The sequence below is a fragment of the Megascapheus bottae genome, chromosome 14, assembly GCF_031878675.1.
Source record: "Megascapheus bottae isolate mThoBot1 chromosome 14, mThoBot2.hap1, whole genome shotgun sequence".
NCBI lineage: Eukaryota > Metazoa > Chordata > Mammalia > Rodentia > Geomyidae > Megascapheus > Megascapheus bottae.
In genome coordinates this window covers 23,896,549-23,914,437 of record NC_143522.1, presented here as the reverse complement: position 1 = coordinate 23,914,437, position 17,889 = coordinate 23,896,549, and the positions used below count along the sequence as shown (strand labels likewise).

General features: G+C 48.1%; 2 protein-coding genes across 3 annotated transcripts in view; both read left to right on the top strand.

Moving 5' to 3' along the window:
• Ppp4r3a (protein phosphatase 4 regulatory subunit 3A) overlaps positions 1 to 3,171 on the top strand; it is a 42,927-nt gene extending 39,756 nt beyond the window's left edge. For both annotated transcript variants that reach the window (XM_090344708.1, XM_090344709.1), the window contains exons 14-15: positions 697 to 920; positions 2,416 to 3,171. In XM_090344708.1, the coding sequence (XP_090200834.1) occupies positions 697 to 920; positions 2,416 to 2,526 (335 nt within the window). In that variant the 3' untranslated portion in view covers positions 2,527 to 3,171. The remainder of the gene's footprint in view (positions 1 to 696; positions 921 to 2,415) is intronic.
• An 8,067-nt stretch (positions 3,172 to 11,238) lies between these two features.
• The window catches only part of Ccdc88c (coiled-coil and HOOK domain protein 88C), a 110,693-nt gene continuing 104,042 nt past the window's right edge, over positions 11,239 to 17,889 (top strand). Inside the window, exons 1-2 of the mRNA XM_090344707.1 lie at positions 11,239 to 11,449; positions 12,105 to 12,205. Coding sequence (XP_090200833.1) covers positions 11,390 to 11,449; positions 12,105 to 12,205 — 161 coding nt within the window. The 5' untranslated portion in view covers positions 11,239 to 11,389. The remainder of the gene's footprint in view (positions 11,450 to 12,104; positions 12,206 to 17,889) is intronic.

Here is a 17,889-nt window from a genome sequence, read left to right as displayed (position 1 = left end):
CAGGCCAAGTTCAAGCCCCAAAACAACAACAAAAAAAACCTGGCTAAAGATGACTATTATTTCTGGAAGTTAAAAATACAAAATATCTTATAAAATTCAGTGGATAATGTATTCGATTCAGTGATAAGCTTTGTTCAGCATTCCCAAGTTCCTACTCACCTACAAAGGTGAAAGGAGTCTACGATGTTTTCATAAGGCATCCATTAGCAGATTTAAAAAATGAGGATAGAGTTTGGACACTGGAGGCTCAGGCCTGTAATTCTTAGCTACTTGGGGTCTGACACTTGAGATTCTGCCAGCCCAAGCAGGAAAGTCCATGGGACTCCTATGTGTAATCAACCACCAGAAAATGGGGAGTGGCACTTTGGCTTGAAGTGGTGAAATACTAGCCTTGAGCTAAAAAAGCTCAGGGACAGTGCCCAGGCCCTGAGTTTAAGCCCCATGACCAAAAATAAATAAATGTGGGCTGGGAGCGTGGCCTAGTGGTAGAGTGCTTACCTAGCATACACCAAGTTCTGGATTCGATTCCTTGGTACTGCATATACAGAAAAAAATCTGGAAGTGGTACTGTGGTTCATGTGGTAGAGTGCTAGCCTTGAGAAAGCTCAAGCCCTGAGTTCAAGCCCCAGGAGTGGCAAAATAATAATAGTAATAACAACAATGTATGAGTAACAGCTATTGACTTTTTTATTTTAGTAAAAGAAAGTGAGGAGAAAGAGGTGCTTCTGAAAACGAATCTTTCTGGAAGGCAGAGCCCAAGTTTCAAGCTTTCCCTGTCCAGCGGAACAAAAACTAACCTCACCAGCCAGTCATCAGCAAACCTGCCAGGATCTCCAGGGTCACCTGGATCCCCAGGTTCTCCAGGTTCTCCTGGATCCGTCCCTAAAAGTACATCTCAGACGGCAGCTATTACCACAAAGGTACAACCTCTGTCTCCTGAACTCATATTCTGTCCTTTTCTCTCTCCATTTTACGTTTCCCTAACAGTCATGTGTAACAAAGATTCCCTAACTTTCCTGTTAGAAAGGAACACAATAGCAAAATGTAGAAAATACATCTCAGAGCTGGGAGTTTGGCCTAGCATGCATGAAGACCCGGGTTCGATTCCTCGGTACCACATATAGAAAAAAGCCAGAAGTGGCGCTGAGGCTCAAGTGGTAGAGCTCTAGCCTTGAGAAAGTCCAGGACTGGCAAAAAAAAAAAAAAAAAAGAAAGAAAGAAAGAAAGAAAATACATCTCAGAACAAAGTTAACTCTTCTGGTTGCCTTTTACTAGTTTTTTTTTGTTGTTTTGTTTTTTTTACTATTAATTACTGGACTAGCTGTTTAACAGGATTTCATTGATCTTAATTAAGAATATAATGTCTATGTAGTCTCTTTTCCTCTGACATTAGCAGGAAAACCCTACTCATGACTAAGGAGTGAATAAAAAGCTGAAATGAAAGGACAGGCTGAGGGATTTGCCAGGATTTTGTTTGTTTTTCCTCCTGGTCCTGGGGCTTGGATTTAGGCCCTAGAGACTGTCCCTGAGCCTCTTTGTGCTCAAGTTATTACTCTAGCCAGGCACCACCAGTAGCTCATGCCTGTAATCCTAGCTACTCAAGAGGCTGAGATCTGAGAATCATGGTTCCAAGCCAATATAGGCAGGAAATTTGTTAAACTCTTAACCTCCAGTAAACTTCTCAAAAAAGCCAGAAGTGGTGCTGTGATTCAAGTGGTAGGGTGCTTACCTGGAGCAAAAACCAGCTCAGTGATAGCGCCTGGGCTCAGTGTTCAAGCCTCTGAACTGTGCCACTGCACCCCTTTACCCCCCCTTCCAAAAAAGAAAAAAGACTAGCATTCTAACTCTTAAAAGCCACAGCACCACTACTGGCCTTTTCTGAATAGTATATTGGAAATCAGAGTCTCATGGACTTTTCTGCCTGAGCTAGCTTTGAACTACTATCCTCAGATCTTGGCCTCCTAAGTACAATTACAGGTGTGAACCACCAGCACCAGTTAGAATTTTTTTTTTCCTTCTAAAAATTATGCTTAAGAAGCTGGGCTTGGTGGCTCACACCTATAATCCTAGCTACTCAGGAGGTTGAGATCTGAGGATCAAGGCTCAAAGCCAGCCTGGGCACTGAAGACAGTGAGACTCTTATCTCCAATTAATCATTAGAAAGCAGGAAGTGCAGCTGTGGCTCAGAGGTAGGTCAGTAGCCTTGAGCTGAAGAGCTCAGGGACAGCGCTCAAGCCCTACGATTCCCCCCCCCCCTCCAAAAAAAAATTAAGAAACTAGAAGAATAATGAGTTTAACTTGCACAGTCCCATCACCCAGATATAACCATGTTACTGTGTTAAAGTAAGATTTTAAATCCACAGGTATTTTTAAAGATAGTATTTTGTTTTTTCAGTAATCCCTATTTCTCTTCAGGGAGGCCTTGTGGGTCTGGTAGATTATCCTGATGACGATGAAGATGATGATGAAGATGAAGACAAGGAAGACACGCTACCATTGTCAAAGAAAGCAAAATTCGAGTCATAATAATGGCAACTGTCTGTGATCAGTACCTGTTGACACGACTGGTTCTCTACCCCTCCCCCTACAGAAATTCACAACAGCGCAGTGGTCTCTTGTGAATGACTGACGCAGATCAGCTGTGCACACTGGACTTCTGCTCATCAAGTGCCAATTCAGTGGAGCAGGAGGAGGGGATACCATGCTTTTAGGGGAAGATTTAAGCCTTTGAGCTCTCCAGCTTGGACCACACATTGCCCTTTTCTCAGGGAAGGAAATGGAAACAAAAAGCCAACAGGGCAGGGGTTTTGTAAGTGGAACTCTGGGTTGACTGGTCAGTTGCTACAATCAGAACATGCTTTCTTGGACCATGTTTGAGACTTGGAAGAATGAGCCTGTCTGCCGCAGTTCTTCACTAGATAAGAATGCCAGCAGTTTCTTTGTATGAAGAGACCTGCCTTTAAAATCGTACATTCTGAACATTTTAGTCAAGTTTCAACAGGTTTGGAAAACCTCTGTGGGGGTGGGGCAAATACAAAGTTTCCTCTTTTTTATCTGTTCCCTTTGCCCTTCAAACTGCAGATTTTTTTTTCTTCTTTTTTTTTTTTTTTTTTTTTTTTTGTAAAGTGGGGATTTGTCTCCCTACTTGATTAAAGATTGAGTGGAATTCTAGATGTGGTCATTTGTGTCATAATTTTTTTAAAAAATTTTTTTCCTCCCCTGAGTGTATGCTTAGTTGTTGAATATATATTTGGGACCATTAAAACACTTTTTGATGTAATATAACCTAACATTGTGCTGGTACCTGTTTACCATGTGTAATTTTTGTTCTACATCACAGTTCTTAATTTGTTTAGAGTTTTATGAAAGATGGTATAGTTTTTATTGACAAAAGCAAATTAATCTTACAACTATGTGCATACAAAAAGCAATACTATTTTGTGACTAAGTATTTTATATTAAAATTTACATCAGCAACTGTCTCAAGATTTCAGGGAAATAGAGTGGAATTTAAAAACAGTTTTGTTAAACCTAGAAACATGAAATTAGTATTCCAAAGAGATTCTAAAATTTCGTATCTTGGGGAAATGACGGTACATTAAATCAAAATTGAGGATGGATGATTTCAAAAACATTTGACTTTTGAATAAAAAGAAAAGTGAAGAGCAAGAGAAATTGTATTAGTTGTATGTTTCTTTTCTTTCTTCTTTTTTTTTTTAACTATTCCCTTTGGAATACCAGTGTTTCCTAAATGAGTAAGTACTATCAGCCATCACTTCATTAAAGCTCTATTTGGGGGCCTGGAGATCTAGCTTATGGTGGTGAGCTTGGGTAGCAGTAGGCATGAGGCACTGGCTTCAGTACCACCAAAAGAAAGAAGACTTCTCATTAGAGATCTCAATTCCATGTACCTCACTCTTAAGAAAAAGCTCTTCATCCTTTTGCTTATTCTGTAAATATATACTTTCAGAGCAAGTTAACTATAAGAGATTAAGTTTGAGCTAGGCACTGTCTAAGATCTGAGAATGAAAGAAATTTGAAGCCAGTCTGGATGGACAGGTCCTCAACTTTTCTCCAATGAATTACCAGAAAGTTAAAACTAGAATTGTGGCTCAAGTAGAAGAGCACCAGCTTTAAATAAAAAACAAAAAAAAAAAACTTGTGAGTTCAAGCCCCAGAACTGGAACCACAAGAGAAAATTGCCTTTATAGTGCTGCTTCTGAGTCACAAGTTTGCCTGTTAATAATTGAAATTAAGCAGCTAGGCACGGTGGCACATGCCTATAATCCTAGCTACTGAGGAGGCTGAGATCTGAAGATCACAGTTCGAAGCCAGCCCGGGCACTAAAGACAGTGAGCCTCTTTTATCTCCAACTACTAGAAAGCCAGAAGTGGCGCTGTGACTCAAGGGGTAGGCAGTAATTGAAGAGCTCAGGGACAGCGCCCAGGCCCACAGTTCAAGCCCCACGACTGGGAAAAAAAAAGTTTAAATTAGCAACTTGCAAATGACATAGGATCGGAGTCAATCATTTTGTTTGCCTAGAAAGATCTTAATAATTGTGTTTTAAATATACTTTGGGGTTATTTTATTTTCAATGCTTGACTTTTTTTGCTCATGGCTTGAGCCATACTTTTATCTGTTTTATTGGAGATAAAATCGTGAGCACTCTGGCCAGGAGCGTGGCCTAGCGGTAGAGTGCTTGCCTGGCATGCACAAAGCCCTGTGTTGGATTACTTGGTTCCACAAACACAGAAAAGCCAGAAGGGGTGTTGTGGCTTTCTAGCCTTGAGAAACCTCAAGGACAACGCCCAAGTTCAAGCCCCAGGACTGGCAAAAAAATCTTGAGTCTTCTGCTAGGGCTGTCTTAAAACCTCAATCCTGGGCCCGGAGTTTGGCCTAGTGGTTAAAGTGCTTGCTTAGCATGATTCCTCGGTACCACATACATTGAAAAAAGCTGGAAGTGGTGCTGAGGCTCAAGTGGTAGAGCTCTAGCCTTGAGAAAGTCCAAGGACAGTGCTCAGCCCCTGAGCTCAAGCCCAGGACTGGCCAAAAAAAAAAAAAATCTCAATCCTGAGATCTCAGCCTCCTGAGTGAGTAGGAGTATAGCATAGTAAACCTACTCGTTCTGCCTTTTCTCTGGATTTTGTAGCTAAGGTATACCGTGTAGCCCAGGGTGACTTCAGACTACCTCTGTAGCACTGACTAGCATCAAACTTGATTCCTCCTATCTTGGCCTTCCAAGTGTAGAGAATTTTCATTTTTGTGTCAGTCTGGTGTTTGAACCCAGGGGCTTGGGACCTGTCCCCAGGCTGCTTTTTGCACAAGGCTAGCATTCTAACATTTGAGCCATTTCTGGCTTTCTGGTTGTTAATTGGAGATGAGAGTTTCTTGGGGACTTTCCCTGCCTAGGCTGGTTTTGAACTGCAATCCTCAGATCTGAGCCTCCTGAATAGCTAGGATTACAGGCATGAGCCACAGGTATCTGGCTTGCTAGATGCATTTTTGGTTACTTTTCTACCACCACTCCACAGAAACTACTGGTTTAAGTCACAGCACACCATCCTGTGACTTGAGAAACAGCATTGGCTACCCCGCCCATCTTCTTTAGGCTTCTAACTTTGCTTTAATATGATCTATCTATGTATATTTTTTATTTTTATTTTTTGGCCAATTCCTGGGCTTGAACTCGGGGCCTGAGTGCTGTCCTGGACTTTCTCAAGGCTAGAGCTCTACAACTTGAGCCACAGCACCACTTCCTGCTTTTTCTATGTATGTGGTACCAAGGAATCAAACTCAGGTCTTCGTGCCTACGTGCCTAGAGTGCTAGGCAAGCACTCTACCACTAGGCCAAACTCCCGCCCCCTTGGTCTACTATAGCTCTCTTCCTGATTTCAAATGCCAGGATTCTAAATCTTCCAAAGCTCTATTCAGGTCACTTTCCTCCTTTTTTTGGCCAGTCCTGGGGCTTGAACTTAGAACCTAGGTGCTGTCCTTGAGCTTCTTTTGCTCAAAGCTAGAACTCTACTTGAGCCACAGCACCACTTGCAGCTCTGTTTATATAGTACTGAGGAATGGAACCCAGGGCTTCATTCATGCTAGGCAAGCACTACTACTAAGCCACAATCCCAGCCCAAGGTCGTGTTTCTTCTATGTCCCTGATACCATCCTGCTGTGCTTGAAAGACCGTAGTCTGTGTACCTTTTCTTGAATTCGCTTGCTTTTGATGACTCATCTTTCAGTATTTCTGAGTCTACTCCAGAGCGAGGCTGGAGATGCTCAGTGGTACAGCCAAGACTGCTTTTGGCTAGGCACTGATGCCTCACACCTGTAATCCTAGCTACTCAAGAGGCTGAGATCTGAGAACACTGGTTCAAACCCAACCCAGGCAGCAAAATCTGGGGCATCTACAAGTACTCAGCAAAAAGCTAGAAGAATAGCTGTGACTCAAGTGGTAGAATGCTAGTGTTGAGCTAAAAAACCAAGCAAGAGCTTGAGATCCTGAGTTCATACTCCTGTACCAGCACAAAATAAAAGGAACGGGGAGAAGTTTGCTGTTGTATGGTTTTAATGTTTTTGCCCTGCGACCCTCCTATTTACTACCTTCCTGACAGCTGAGACAAGTACAGCTCACCCTAATAAGCTTACTGGTATGAGGAGGTAGTATCCCACTTTTTTGTGAAGGGGGCGGAGCAAGTGGTTGGCCTTGAACTATATCCTGTTCTCTACTACTCAAGTAGCTGGGATTGGAGGCATGAGCTGTGCCTGGCCTACCATTTTGTATTTTGATTTTGAGGTAGGATCTTTCTTTTTCTAGTTTCCTGTCAGCCCAACTTGGGCTGGCTTTGACGTCATGATCTTGCTTCTGTGTCCCAACTAATCATAGCTACTTAGAAAGCTGAGATCTGAGGATCTTGATTCTAAGCCAGCCCAGACAAGAAATTTCATGACACTCGTCTCCAGCAAACCACCAAAAAGCCAGAAGTGAGCAGGGCGTGGTGGCTCACGCCTGTAATCCTAGCTACTCAGGAGGCTGAGATCTGAGGATCACGGTTCAGAGCCAGCCCAGGCACTAAAGAATGTGAGACTCATCTCCAATTAACCACTAGAAGATGGGAAGTGGGGTTGAGGCTCAAGGGGTGGGGCACTAACCTTGAGCTGAAGAGCTCCTGGACAGTGCCCAGGCCCAGAGTTCAAGCCCCATGACCCACCCCCCAAAAGCTCTAGAAGTGAAGCTGTGGCTCAAGTGGTTGAGTAAAAAAGCTAAGAGACAGCATCCAGACACGGAGTTCAAGCCCCAATACCTGTAACAAAAAAAGCGATTAGTGGGAACTGGGAGTGTGGCCTAGTGGTAGAGTGCTGAGCTAGCATGCATGAAGCCTTGGGTTCAATTCCTTGATAGACAGAAAAAGCCAGAAGTGGTGCTGTAGCTCAAATGGTAGAATGCTAACCTTGAGAAAGCCCACGCACCAACAGTGCCCAGGTTCTGAGTTCAAGACCTGGAACTGGCCAAAAAAAAAAAAAATAAGCTATTCCCTCCTTGACCCATAACTTGAAAACTTGCAGGGGACATAAAAATGTCACTGAGGCGACTAGGAGTTTGGCCTAGTGGTAGAAAGCTTGCCTAGCATGCATGAAGACCCAGGTTCGATTCCTGGGTACCGCATGCATAGAAAAAAAAGCCAGAGGTGGTGCTGTGGCTCTAGTGGTAGATCGCTAGCCTTGAGGAAAGCCCAAGGGCAGTGATCAGACCATGAGTTCAAGACACAGGGCTGGCAAAAAAAAAAAAATGTCACTAAGTCAGAGTCCTGAAAGGGAGAAGACAATTTACGAGAATGAAGAACAAACCCAGCGGCTGTACTTGCCTAGCATACCTGAAGCCTAGGTTTGATTCCTAGGCACCACAGAACAGAAGAGGCTGGAAGTGGTGCTGTGGTTCAAGTGGTAGAGTACTAGCCGTGAAAAAGCTTAAGGACAGTGGCCAGGCCCTGAGCTCAAGCCAAAAAACCCCACAAACCCAGCTTCTAGCCAAGAAAGGATGTACATACATTTATATCCACAAATGAAAAAGACATTGAAAAAAGGGTCAGGAGTTTGGCATAGCAGTACAGTGCTCGCCTAGCATGCACGAAGACCTCAGTACCCCATACACAGAAACAAAATGGAAGTGATGCTGTGGCTTATATGGTAGAGTGCTAACCTTGAGCAAAGCCCAAGGACAGTGCTCAGGCTCTGAGTTCAAGCCCCAGGACTGGCAACAACAACAAAAAAACCAAGGCTCAGACAGATGGATCCCAGGGGGTGGTCCAGAAGGGAGGGAGGACCAGGGAGCACTGCTGAGTGTGTCTTAGGTGCTCCTTGAAGCTCCTGCTCTGCTCCATGGAGACTCAGGCCCAACAGCTCTTAAAGCAGTGGTAGTACTGGATCAGAAGATGAGGAACAAGCTGGGCATCAGTAATCCTTGCTACTCAGGAGACTGAGATCTGAGGGTCATTCATGGTTTGAAGCCAGCCCGAGTAGTAAAGTCCATGAGAGAGTCCTATCCTTGAGTAAAAAAGCTCAGGGGCCCGTGTATCCACCAATCGCAAATGAGCACAGCTACTTGACCCTCCTAAATAAAAGTTCTTGCTGCAGCCAGGAGCTGGCAGCTCACACCTATAATCCTAGCTCCTTAGAGCAGGCACAGATCTGCAGATCTTGGTTTGAAGCCAGCCTGGGCACAAAATTTGCACTGGACCACTAGGCCAAACTTCTGGTCCCCCTCCTCCAAGAGACTCATCTCCAATTAACCAGCAAAAAACTTAAAGTGGTGGTCTGATTCAAATGGTAGAGAGCCAGCCCTGAGTGTAAAGCATAAAAGTGCAAATCCCCAATACTAGCACAAAAGATATAAAAGAAGAAAATTTCTTGCTAGGGCTGCAGTCCAGGGACTGTTAATATTCCAAGGGAAAAACTACCACATATCCAGGTGTGACAAAGCCCTTGTGGCTTATACCTGTGGCTTGATCCTAGTTTCTGAGGAAGCTGAAATCTGGTTCAAAGCCAACACAGTCAGAAAAGCCTGGAAGATAGCATCTACAAAATAACCAGCAAGAAGTAGGGGTGCCAGTGATTCATGCCTGTCATACAAGGTACAGGAGATCTGAGGATCATGGCTCAAAGTCAGCCTGGACAAGAAAGTCGGTGAGACTCTTACGTCCTGTTAACCATTGTCAACAACAACATCAACAACAAAGTAAAAAAGCTCAGGGAGGGCTGGGAATGTGGCTTAGTGGTAAGTGCTTGCCTAGCATGCATGAAGACCTGGGTTCAATTGCTTAGTACCACATACACAGAAAAAACCAGAAGTGGCACTGTGGCTCAAGTGGCAGAGTGCTAGCCTTGAGCAGAAAAGCATCTCAGGGACAGTTCCCAGGAATGGAGTTCAAGCTCCCCGAAAGCATACATACAAGAAGTAGGGTTCGGGGCTGGGAGTTTGGCCTAGTGGTTAAAGTGTTTGCCTAGCATGCATGAAGATCTGGGTTCGATTCCTCGGTACCACATACATAGAAAAAAGCCCGAAGTGGTGCTGAGGCTCAAGTGGTAGAGCTCTAGCCTTGAGAAAGCCCAAGGACAGTGCTCAGGCCCTGAGCTCAAGCCCAGGACTGGCAAAAGAAAGAAAAAAAAAGAAGTAGGGTTCAACCAAGCACCAAAGGCTCATAACTATAATCCAAGCTACTCAAGAAGGCTGATATCTAGTGAAAGCCAGCCCGGGCAGGCGTGAGATTCTTATCTCCAAGAAATTACAGAAATGGTTGAGCTGTGGCTCAAGTGGTACAGTGCCTTGAGCAAAAGCAGCTCAAGGGACAGTGCCTAGGACCTGAGTTCAAGCCCCAGAAACAGCAAAAAATAAAAGTAGGGCTCCACCTGTTTTAGCCTGCCTTGTAAGTGCAATACATTTAAGTCTTTCAAAAATTAAAAAAAAAAAAAAGAGCTGTGAAGAAAAAAAAAAGACATAAAACTGGCCACATCAGCCATTAACTTTTCGGAGCAGGGGCCCTCTAAGTAAAGATGTGTGCAAGCACACGTCCTACCTCCTATCCGACCGTCTTAACTTCGTGGACAGTCAAGGGGCTCTTCTAATGAACTTCCAGCATACAACCGCAGGTCCCCAGAGGGAGGCTTCGCTTCCCAGCGGGACGGGGACGCAATACTGTCCGTGACCAGCAGGTGTCGCCGCCCAGCACTTGACAAGGACCAGCACCTCAGTGATGTGCCTCGCAGCACCCAGGGCCGACCCTGAGGTCTGGCTCTTCTGGGACAATCAGAATGACCTGGTGCTTGGAGCCAGGTCTGGGTCCTGGTGTGAATTTCACCGCCTGGCGGTGGGAGTGACAGGGGCGATGGGAGTGACAGGCACCTTTGCGCCTCAGCCCCAGGGCTGGTGTCCTAACCAGCTGGGCTCCCGGTCCCCTTCACCACTAAGCCTCAGCGAGGCACCCGGGCCCTGGGAAAAGTGGCGGCGGTGGGGTGGAGTCACGAGCTCGCTGGGCTGGGCCCCGGGGGGTGCGGCCCCTTCTCGGGCTTCCCACCGGAACTTCTAGAAAGCTAGGGGCGCCGGAGGTGGCTGGAGTGGGGAGCTGGAGGGGAGGGGGGGCGCCGTCCAGAAGCCGAAAGTCGACGTCAAGTTTCTCCCTCCGCGCTCCAGCACGCAGCGCACGAACCCCACCAGTCCCGGGGCCCAACGCCAGGCCCCCAGCCCCGAGGCGCGCGCGGGTTCGGGTCTCCCGCTTCGGGCTGGGCATCTGCAGGGCCTCCAGGCCGCACGTGGGGCCGTTGAGGCGGCCCCGCCCGCGGGCTGCACCTGCTGGGCCCCGGCGCGCGGAGGAAGTGCAGGCCGGGGGAGCGGCGCGCGCGCGGGTGGGCGCGCCTGGCCCCGCACGTGGCGCCTCCCAGCGCGCGTGCGCTTGCGGGGAAGCCCGGGCGCCACGTGCTGCGCCCCCGCACGCGGGTAGACGGGGACCGGGCGTGGGCGCCGGGCGAGGATCGAGAGCAACCCGGCTCGTCGCTCCGCGGCGCCCCCGACACCCCGCGGCTCCTCCCCCGGGCCGGGCTCTCCCGGGCCGGGCTGGGCCGCGCGGCGCGCCGGTCGCCCGGGGCTGCGGAGGGGCGGGGCGCCCGCATTGTTCCTCCCCTTCTCCAGCCCGGGCGGGGCGCGGGGCCGCCGGAGCCGCGGGGCCGCCGGGGCCGCGGAACGTGGGCTCGCGCGCCCCGCCTTTGTCTCCCGGGCGCGAGCCGCCGCAGCCCCGCGCCCCGCCGCTCGCTCGCTCGCTGGCTCGCAGCCGGAGCGGCTTTGTGCTGCGGCGCGGGGGCCGCGGACGCGGGGTGCGGAGCGGGCGGGCGCAGCGTCGGCATGGACGTGACGGTGTCGGAGCTCATGGAGCTCTTCCTGCAGAGCCCGCTGGTGACCTGGGTGAGTGCGTCTGCGCCACGGCCCCTTTGTTGGTGCTCGGCTCTTCTCCCGCCTGTCGGGGGGTGCTGCGCGGCCGAACCCCAGTCCTCCGTTCCTCCTTCTCCCCCCGCCTCACGCGGGAGGCGCAGCAAGTGGCTCCGCCGGGGCCGGGGTCAGCGTCCTGCGGTCCTCGGCTTCCCGGCCGGGCCCGGACCGAGGGGTTACACCTGTTCCCGCCTGGCGCGGGATCCCAGTGATCACCCCAGTTCCCACGCCCCCCCCAACATACCCTACTCCCAGGGATCTCCTCGTGAAGTTTCTGGACCCCAGACCAGCGGGTGGATGGCGGAGCACCGGGGGAGGGAGGCGACGCGCCCAGGCTGGGGTGGGCGCGCTCCCTTCCCGTGGAGCGGGGACGGGAGAATGTATTGAGAAGCTCCATTTGTTTATGTATTTGGTTGGTTTTTCCCCCCCTCTGAGACGCTGGAGAAAAAAAAAAAAACAAAAAGTAGTCGGGAAGTTTTCCATCTCCTGCCTTGCGACGGTTGCCTGGAGCGGGAACGGGGAGCCCGGGGCCTGGCGGGGGCGCGGGGGCCCCGGCCGCCCCCTCCCCCGGCCCGCCGTGCGCTCGGCCGCCCGTGACTTCCTGCCGTCCTCTGCTTTCACCTCCCTGCAGGTGAAAACTTTTGGGCCGTTTGGAAGCGGGAGCCGGGACAACCTGACTATGTACATGGATTTAGTGGATGGCATCTTTTTGAACCAAATCATGCTGCAAATGTAAGTGGCCTTCTTCGCCGAGGAAGGGGAAGACTTAGGAGAAGCTTTGGGCAAGTGTAAGGTTGGGGTGGTGGCATGGTGAAATGCTGGGATCCCGGTATGGGGGGCTTTTACCACTCCACCGGGGCTCCCGCAGCTTGTTTGGAGAAGGGAAATGTGGAATCTACCGGTAGTGTGATCCACTTCAGTGTTACTTAAACAATGACTTGTTTTGTTTTGGGGGTGCTGAGGATTGAGTTTCAGGAAGTTATGGGGTGGTGAACTGAAATCCTCAGGGGTGAGGATAAAGCCTCACTTGTAAATTTAAGGACGCCCTCCAGATTCCCTTTTTGCCCCAAGAGCAAGTGCAGTTCCGTGGTGTGAGCTGGACTTGGAGTGACTGTGTTAGGTTGGACCCTGCGCCATGCGGGCTGGTTTGGAAGCATGTGGATTGTCATACTGGGTCTGGGTGGATCTTAGGCTCGCTGCTGTGTATGGCAGACCACATCCGTTGCTGTACCTTGAGTTCTGCAGGGCCCGTCTGTGTGGCTGACAGTGTGCCACTGTGTAGGTGTGGGCTGCCACCGCTGCGTTCTGTTTTAATCTCGACGGGCAAGAGCATATTGGGACTGAGTATCAGCGTGATTCACATGTGCTCAAAGCAAAATAAAACACCCTAATGTTCTTTGAATCATACCCCAGCATCAGCTGATGAAGGAAGGGGGTGGGGAGGGTTCTGGCATTTCAGAAGTGATTTGAATAGATTCTACCTGAAAAGATCTATTCACCTTTTTTTTTTCCAGTTACATTGCTGCTTTTATTTTTTGTGAATCATTTGATGTCAGAATGTTGGAGAGAGACTGCTAGCTTTTGGCTGTGGTTGAGGGGGTTTGCGATGTTGTTGATATATCTATAGATAGCAAGGTGTCTGTCTTATTTATCTAGTACCAGTACTAGGGCATGGGCACCCTGCAGCTTAAATGCTATAGCTCTACCACTTGAGCCACAGTTCCACTTGTCGGCTTTTGGGTGATTAATTGGAGATAAGAATCTTATAGACTTTGCTTCCTGGATGGCTTGAACTGTGATCTCAGAACTCAGTCTCCTAAGATTTCAGGTATGAGCTACCAGCTTGTTGTTGGATTTTTTTGCTGTCATCCCTGGGACTTGGTTGAACTCAGGGCCTGGGAGCTGTCCCTGAACTTTCTTGGTCAAGGCCACTCTGCCACTTGAGCCACAGTTTCACTTGCAGCTTTTTTAGTGGCTTATTGGAGATAAGGGTCTCACAGATTTTCCTGCCCCTGCCGGCTTTGAACCACTGCACTCAGTTTCTCAAGCCTCTTGAGTAGCTAGAATTGCTGGCCACCTGTGTCTATTCCTGTTGGTTCTTAAAAACAAACAAACAAAAAAAACATTATCAGGCTTACCAATCTTCCTTGTTTGATTAGATTCTCAAGAGACCAGTCTGGTGACCCTGCTGAACAGCACTGATAGAATTAGGCTTCTCAGGACAACCTCTTGGTGGATTGGAGCTGGGGCAACGCCCCCCCAAATCCCCTTTTTCTTGTTCTCTGAAACTGCTGGGTCCCATGGGTGCCATGAACAGTGAAACTTTAACATGTCCTTCCCCACCCCCCAGAGAGACTGGTTAAAGAGCCAGCAGAGTTCCCCCCCAAACTTTTCATTCAGCTTTTACACCCAGGCTCTGGGAAGAACAAAAGCCCCAGGCTGTTTCTCTTTCTTCCCTGACCTTTGGAATTCCTGAAGCAGTTACCACTTGCTTGTAAATCAGGGGAGCCCGCTGCTGGCCATTCCTTTGAGAAATGCCAGCTCATCACTTGTTCGAATTTGGCCTGCAGCTATGTTGGGTTGCCTGGCTGCTCCCGAGGCTGGCAGCCTGATATTGCTCTGTGTTGAGCCGAGATGATCCTTCTGGAAGTGGGTGTTCTCAGCGCTTCACCAGATGTACAGGTGCTTTCCTGGATTAGGAAAGCGAAGGGCGAGTGAGGAGGTGGGTCCAGAACACTTTCAGCACCGCGGTTTCTGCTTTGGGGGGCTGAGAATAACCTGTTTCCAGGTAACTGGAGCCTGTGGCTACAGATGGGAATTGACTGCAGAGGGAACTTTTGGGAGTCTGTGCACACACTGCTTGTCATTTCCCGAACTCCTCCCCCCTGGTTTACAGTGCATGCTCTGTAAAAGTGACCCAAGTGAAAAACAGCTGCAGAACGCTGGCCTCGTTAGTTGGGTAGCCCCTGTGGCCTCCCTCCTGGGAACAGGAGGACAGGCTCCAGGCAGGTCATCCTGTGCCTCAGTTTCCTCATCTGTAAACTGCCCCATGAAGCTCATCTGAGATGCTTTGGGGGTCAAATGATGATATTGTGGCATTTATTTAGCTCAGTGTTTGTCATGGTACTGGTGTGGAGATCGGTTACTTATGCAGCGGCCATTGTGATTAGAAAGGATTTGAAGTGCTTGGAAGAGTTGTTTTGGTTTTGTTTCTTTTTTTTTCTTCTCCCCTTTTATTTTTTGTTAGTCGTTGGGACTTGAATTTAGGGTCTGGGCATCATCTCTGAGCTTTTTTGCTTAAGGCCGGTGCTCTGCACTTACCGCTTTGAGCCATGGTGCCAGTTGTGGTTGTCTAGTGGTTCATTGGAAATTAGAGTCTCACAGCCTTTCCTGACCAGGCTGGCTTAGAACTGTGATCCTTCCATACCAGCCTTCTGAGTTTCTAGGATTACAGTATTAGCTGCCAGTGGCTGGCTTGTTGAATTTTCGTGCATTTTCCCCACGCATTCTCAATTTCTAAATTACTGCATAATTCTGAGCCTTAGCCATCTTTCAGTCAAGTCTGGGGTGTTACTGAGCTTGAGTCTTAGTCTCAGTCATGCATCTGACCTTACTTTTTCCCTTTCTACCCAGTGGAGAAATGGCAAGGCCAGGAGTGGATAGATTCGTGCTGGGTTGTGGGGACTTATCTCCTTTACTAGACACCCAGCGACTCTGCTGCTGCTCATGGGGTGATAAATTCTCCCAGAATTTGTAGACTTGCTATTGCAGGGAGGAAATTGCTGAGCAGTCATGCAGACTGGGTTGCCTTGGCTCAGATAAGAGGCTGTTACTTAACACTCCAGAGCCATCTGGAGGCTGGCTGGGGTCACGTGACTGCACCTGCCATTGTCTCTGGCAGGAGTCTCTTGGCCCTGGACTCCAGGTGAAGTGATGTCACCCTTACCTGGAAGCAGGAATGCCCCATGGGCTCAGCTTTCAGGGGGGGCCCGGGTCTACAGTTCCTGGATAGTGGGAGGGTGTGCTATGTCCTCGGAGTTCTGTGCGCCCAGAATTGGTGAACTGTACACAGGAGGTTTGTTCTTTTGTAGAAAGGTTTTTATGGCATTGAGCCTAGCATCAGGAAAATTCACATCCTTACTGTGCTACTTTTTGTTGGTGGTGGTGGGTGGGTTATGAGGCTTGAACTCAAGGCCTGGGCTTTCTTTTCTCAAGCCTATACCACTTGAGACACATCTCCACTCCCTGCTTTCGGGTTGTGAATTGGAGATTCGAATCTCATGGATTTTCCTGCCCAGGCTGGCTTTGAACCACAATCCTCAGATCTCAGCCTCCTGAATTACAAGCATGAGACATCAGCTCCTGGCTTCTGCTACTTATTATCTGTTAGAATGGGTCAATTACTCTAGTTCTAAGTTCCAATTTTCTGATCCGTGATAAGGGAACAGGTTTAGGAAGGCCTGAATAAGACGATGCTTATAGAAAATGTTCAGCAGTGTTTATTCTTGTGGGTAGTTGAGACCTGGAGTCCTGTGTGTTCCCACATGCTGTTATCTGTGCTGTGTGCAACTCTGGTGCACGCTGGTACCTACGAAAGAAGCTACTAACTCATCTGGTGTGCTGACTGCTTTGCGCAGCTAGGAGTAAATGCAGCCAACTGCTGGTCATTTGTTCAGATTGTTGCGTGATCCCTGGCTGTGGCTGTAAAGCTCAGCGTATTTGTTAATTATTCAGGGGTTGGAAGCATCCTCAGGCCATTGGGAGAGTTTCTTCAGCTTCTAAAAAGCATTTGAGGGGTCAGGAGTTTGGCCTAGTGACAGAGTGCTTGCCTAGCAATGTGTGAAGACCTGGGTTCGATTGCTTGGTACCACATACATAGTAAAAGCTGGAAGTGGTGCTGTGGCTCAGGTGGTAGAGCACTAGCCTTGAGAAAGCCCAAGGACAGGGCTAGGAGTTTGGCCTAATGGCCTAGTTTGTCTAGCATGCATGAAACCCCAGAGTTCAATTCCTTGGTACCATTTATATAGAAAAGCTGGAAATGTGCTGTAGCTTAAGTGGTAAAGCACTAGCCTTAGGAACAAGTCCAAGGACAGTGCTCAGGCCCTGAGTTCAAGCCCCAGGACTGGCAGATAAATAGCATTTGAAGAATAGTTCCTTCACATCCCCCACTCCGCAGTGCCTGCCAAGTAGAGCTTATGTCCCCATCCTGCACACATGTACCTGTTAGGTAGACAAAATTGTTGGAAAAGAAGGATACTTGGGAATTTAGGTAATTTCCTAAACTTGCTAGAAAGCACTCTATCACTGAGCTACACCCTCCAACCAAGTAATTTCCTTTTTATTTATTATTACTGGATTTTGTTTGTTTGTTTGGGGCCAGGCCTCGGTCTTGAACTCAGGACCTGGGCACTGTCCTTGGGTTTTCCCAAGGCTGGTGCTATACCATTAGAGCCACAGCACCATTTCGAGCTTTTTTCTGTATATGTGGTACCTAGGAATCGAACCCAGGGCTTTGTACATGCTAGGCGAGCACTCTACCACCAGCCCCTGAAAAAAAAAATCTACAGAACAATTTTCATTCATTGTAGGAAAATAACAGAATAGGAACAGGAACTTAGAGATGAGCCCCAAAAATAATTGTTTCTGATTTTGTGATGCAAAGATGACAGTGTTAATATTCCTGTTCTTTCCGGGTATCGTGTATAGTATATATGTTTATACTAATGTGTGCTCTTGATTTTTTTTTTTTTTTTGCATGTCCTTGGGCTTGAACTCAGGGCCTGGGCATTGTCCTTGGACACTTTTTGCTCAACGCTAGCCCTCTGCCACCTGAGCCACAGTGCCACTTCCAGCTTTTTCAGTGTATGTGGTACTGAGGAATTGAACCCAGGGCTCCATGCATGCTAGACGAGCACTCTACCACTAGGCTACGCTCCCAGCCATTGGTGTATTTTTATGGATAGGGGCTATGCTGCTGTTTTCTAGAACATTTCATTTAGGCTGTGATATGTTGTGTGTGTCTCTCTGGCAATATGTAGTTTCTTAATTCATTTTTAAATTTAAGGTTCTTTTTTTTTTTTTTTGAGACAGGGTGTTTTTGTATGTACTTAATCCTCTGTCTCAGCATGAGTCCTGTGCCACCATCCTTTGCTTAAATTTAGGAGGCTACTCGGTTTTGCTGATACTAGGGTTTGAACTTGGGACCTTGTGTTCTTACTATGCATGCTTGCTCATGCCTAGTGTCCTACCACTTGCTGGCTTCCAGCCTTTGTTTTTGTTTTTTTTGTTTTTGTTTGTTTTTTTGTTTTGGATACTTTTGGAGAGTCTCAACAAACTTTCCTGCTTTGTCTGGACTTGAACTGAAATTCTCAAAATCTTAGTCTCCCGAGTAGCTAGGATTCTAGGCCTGAGCCACT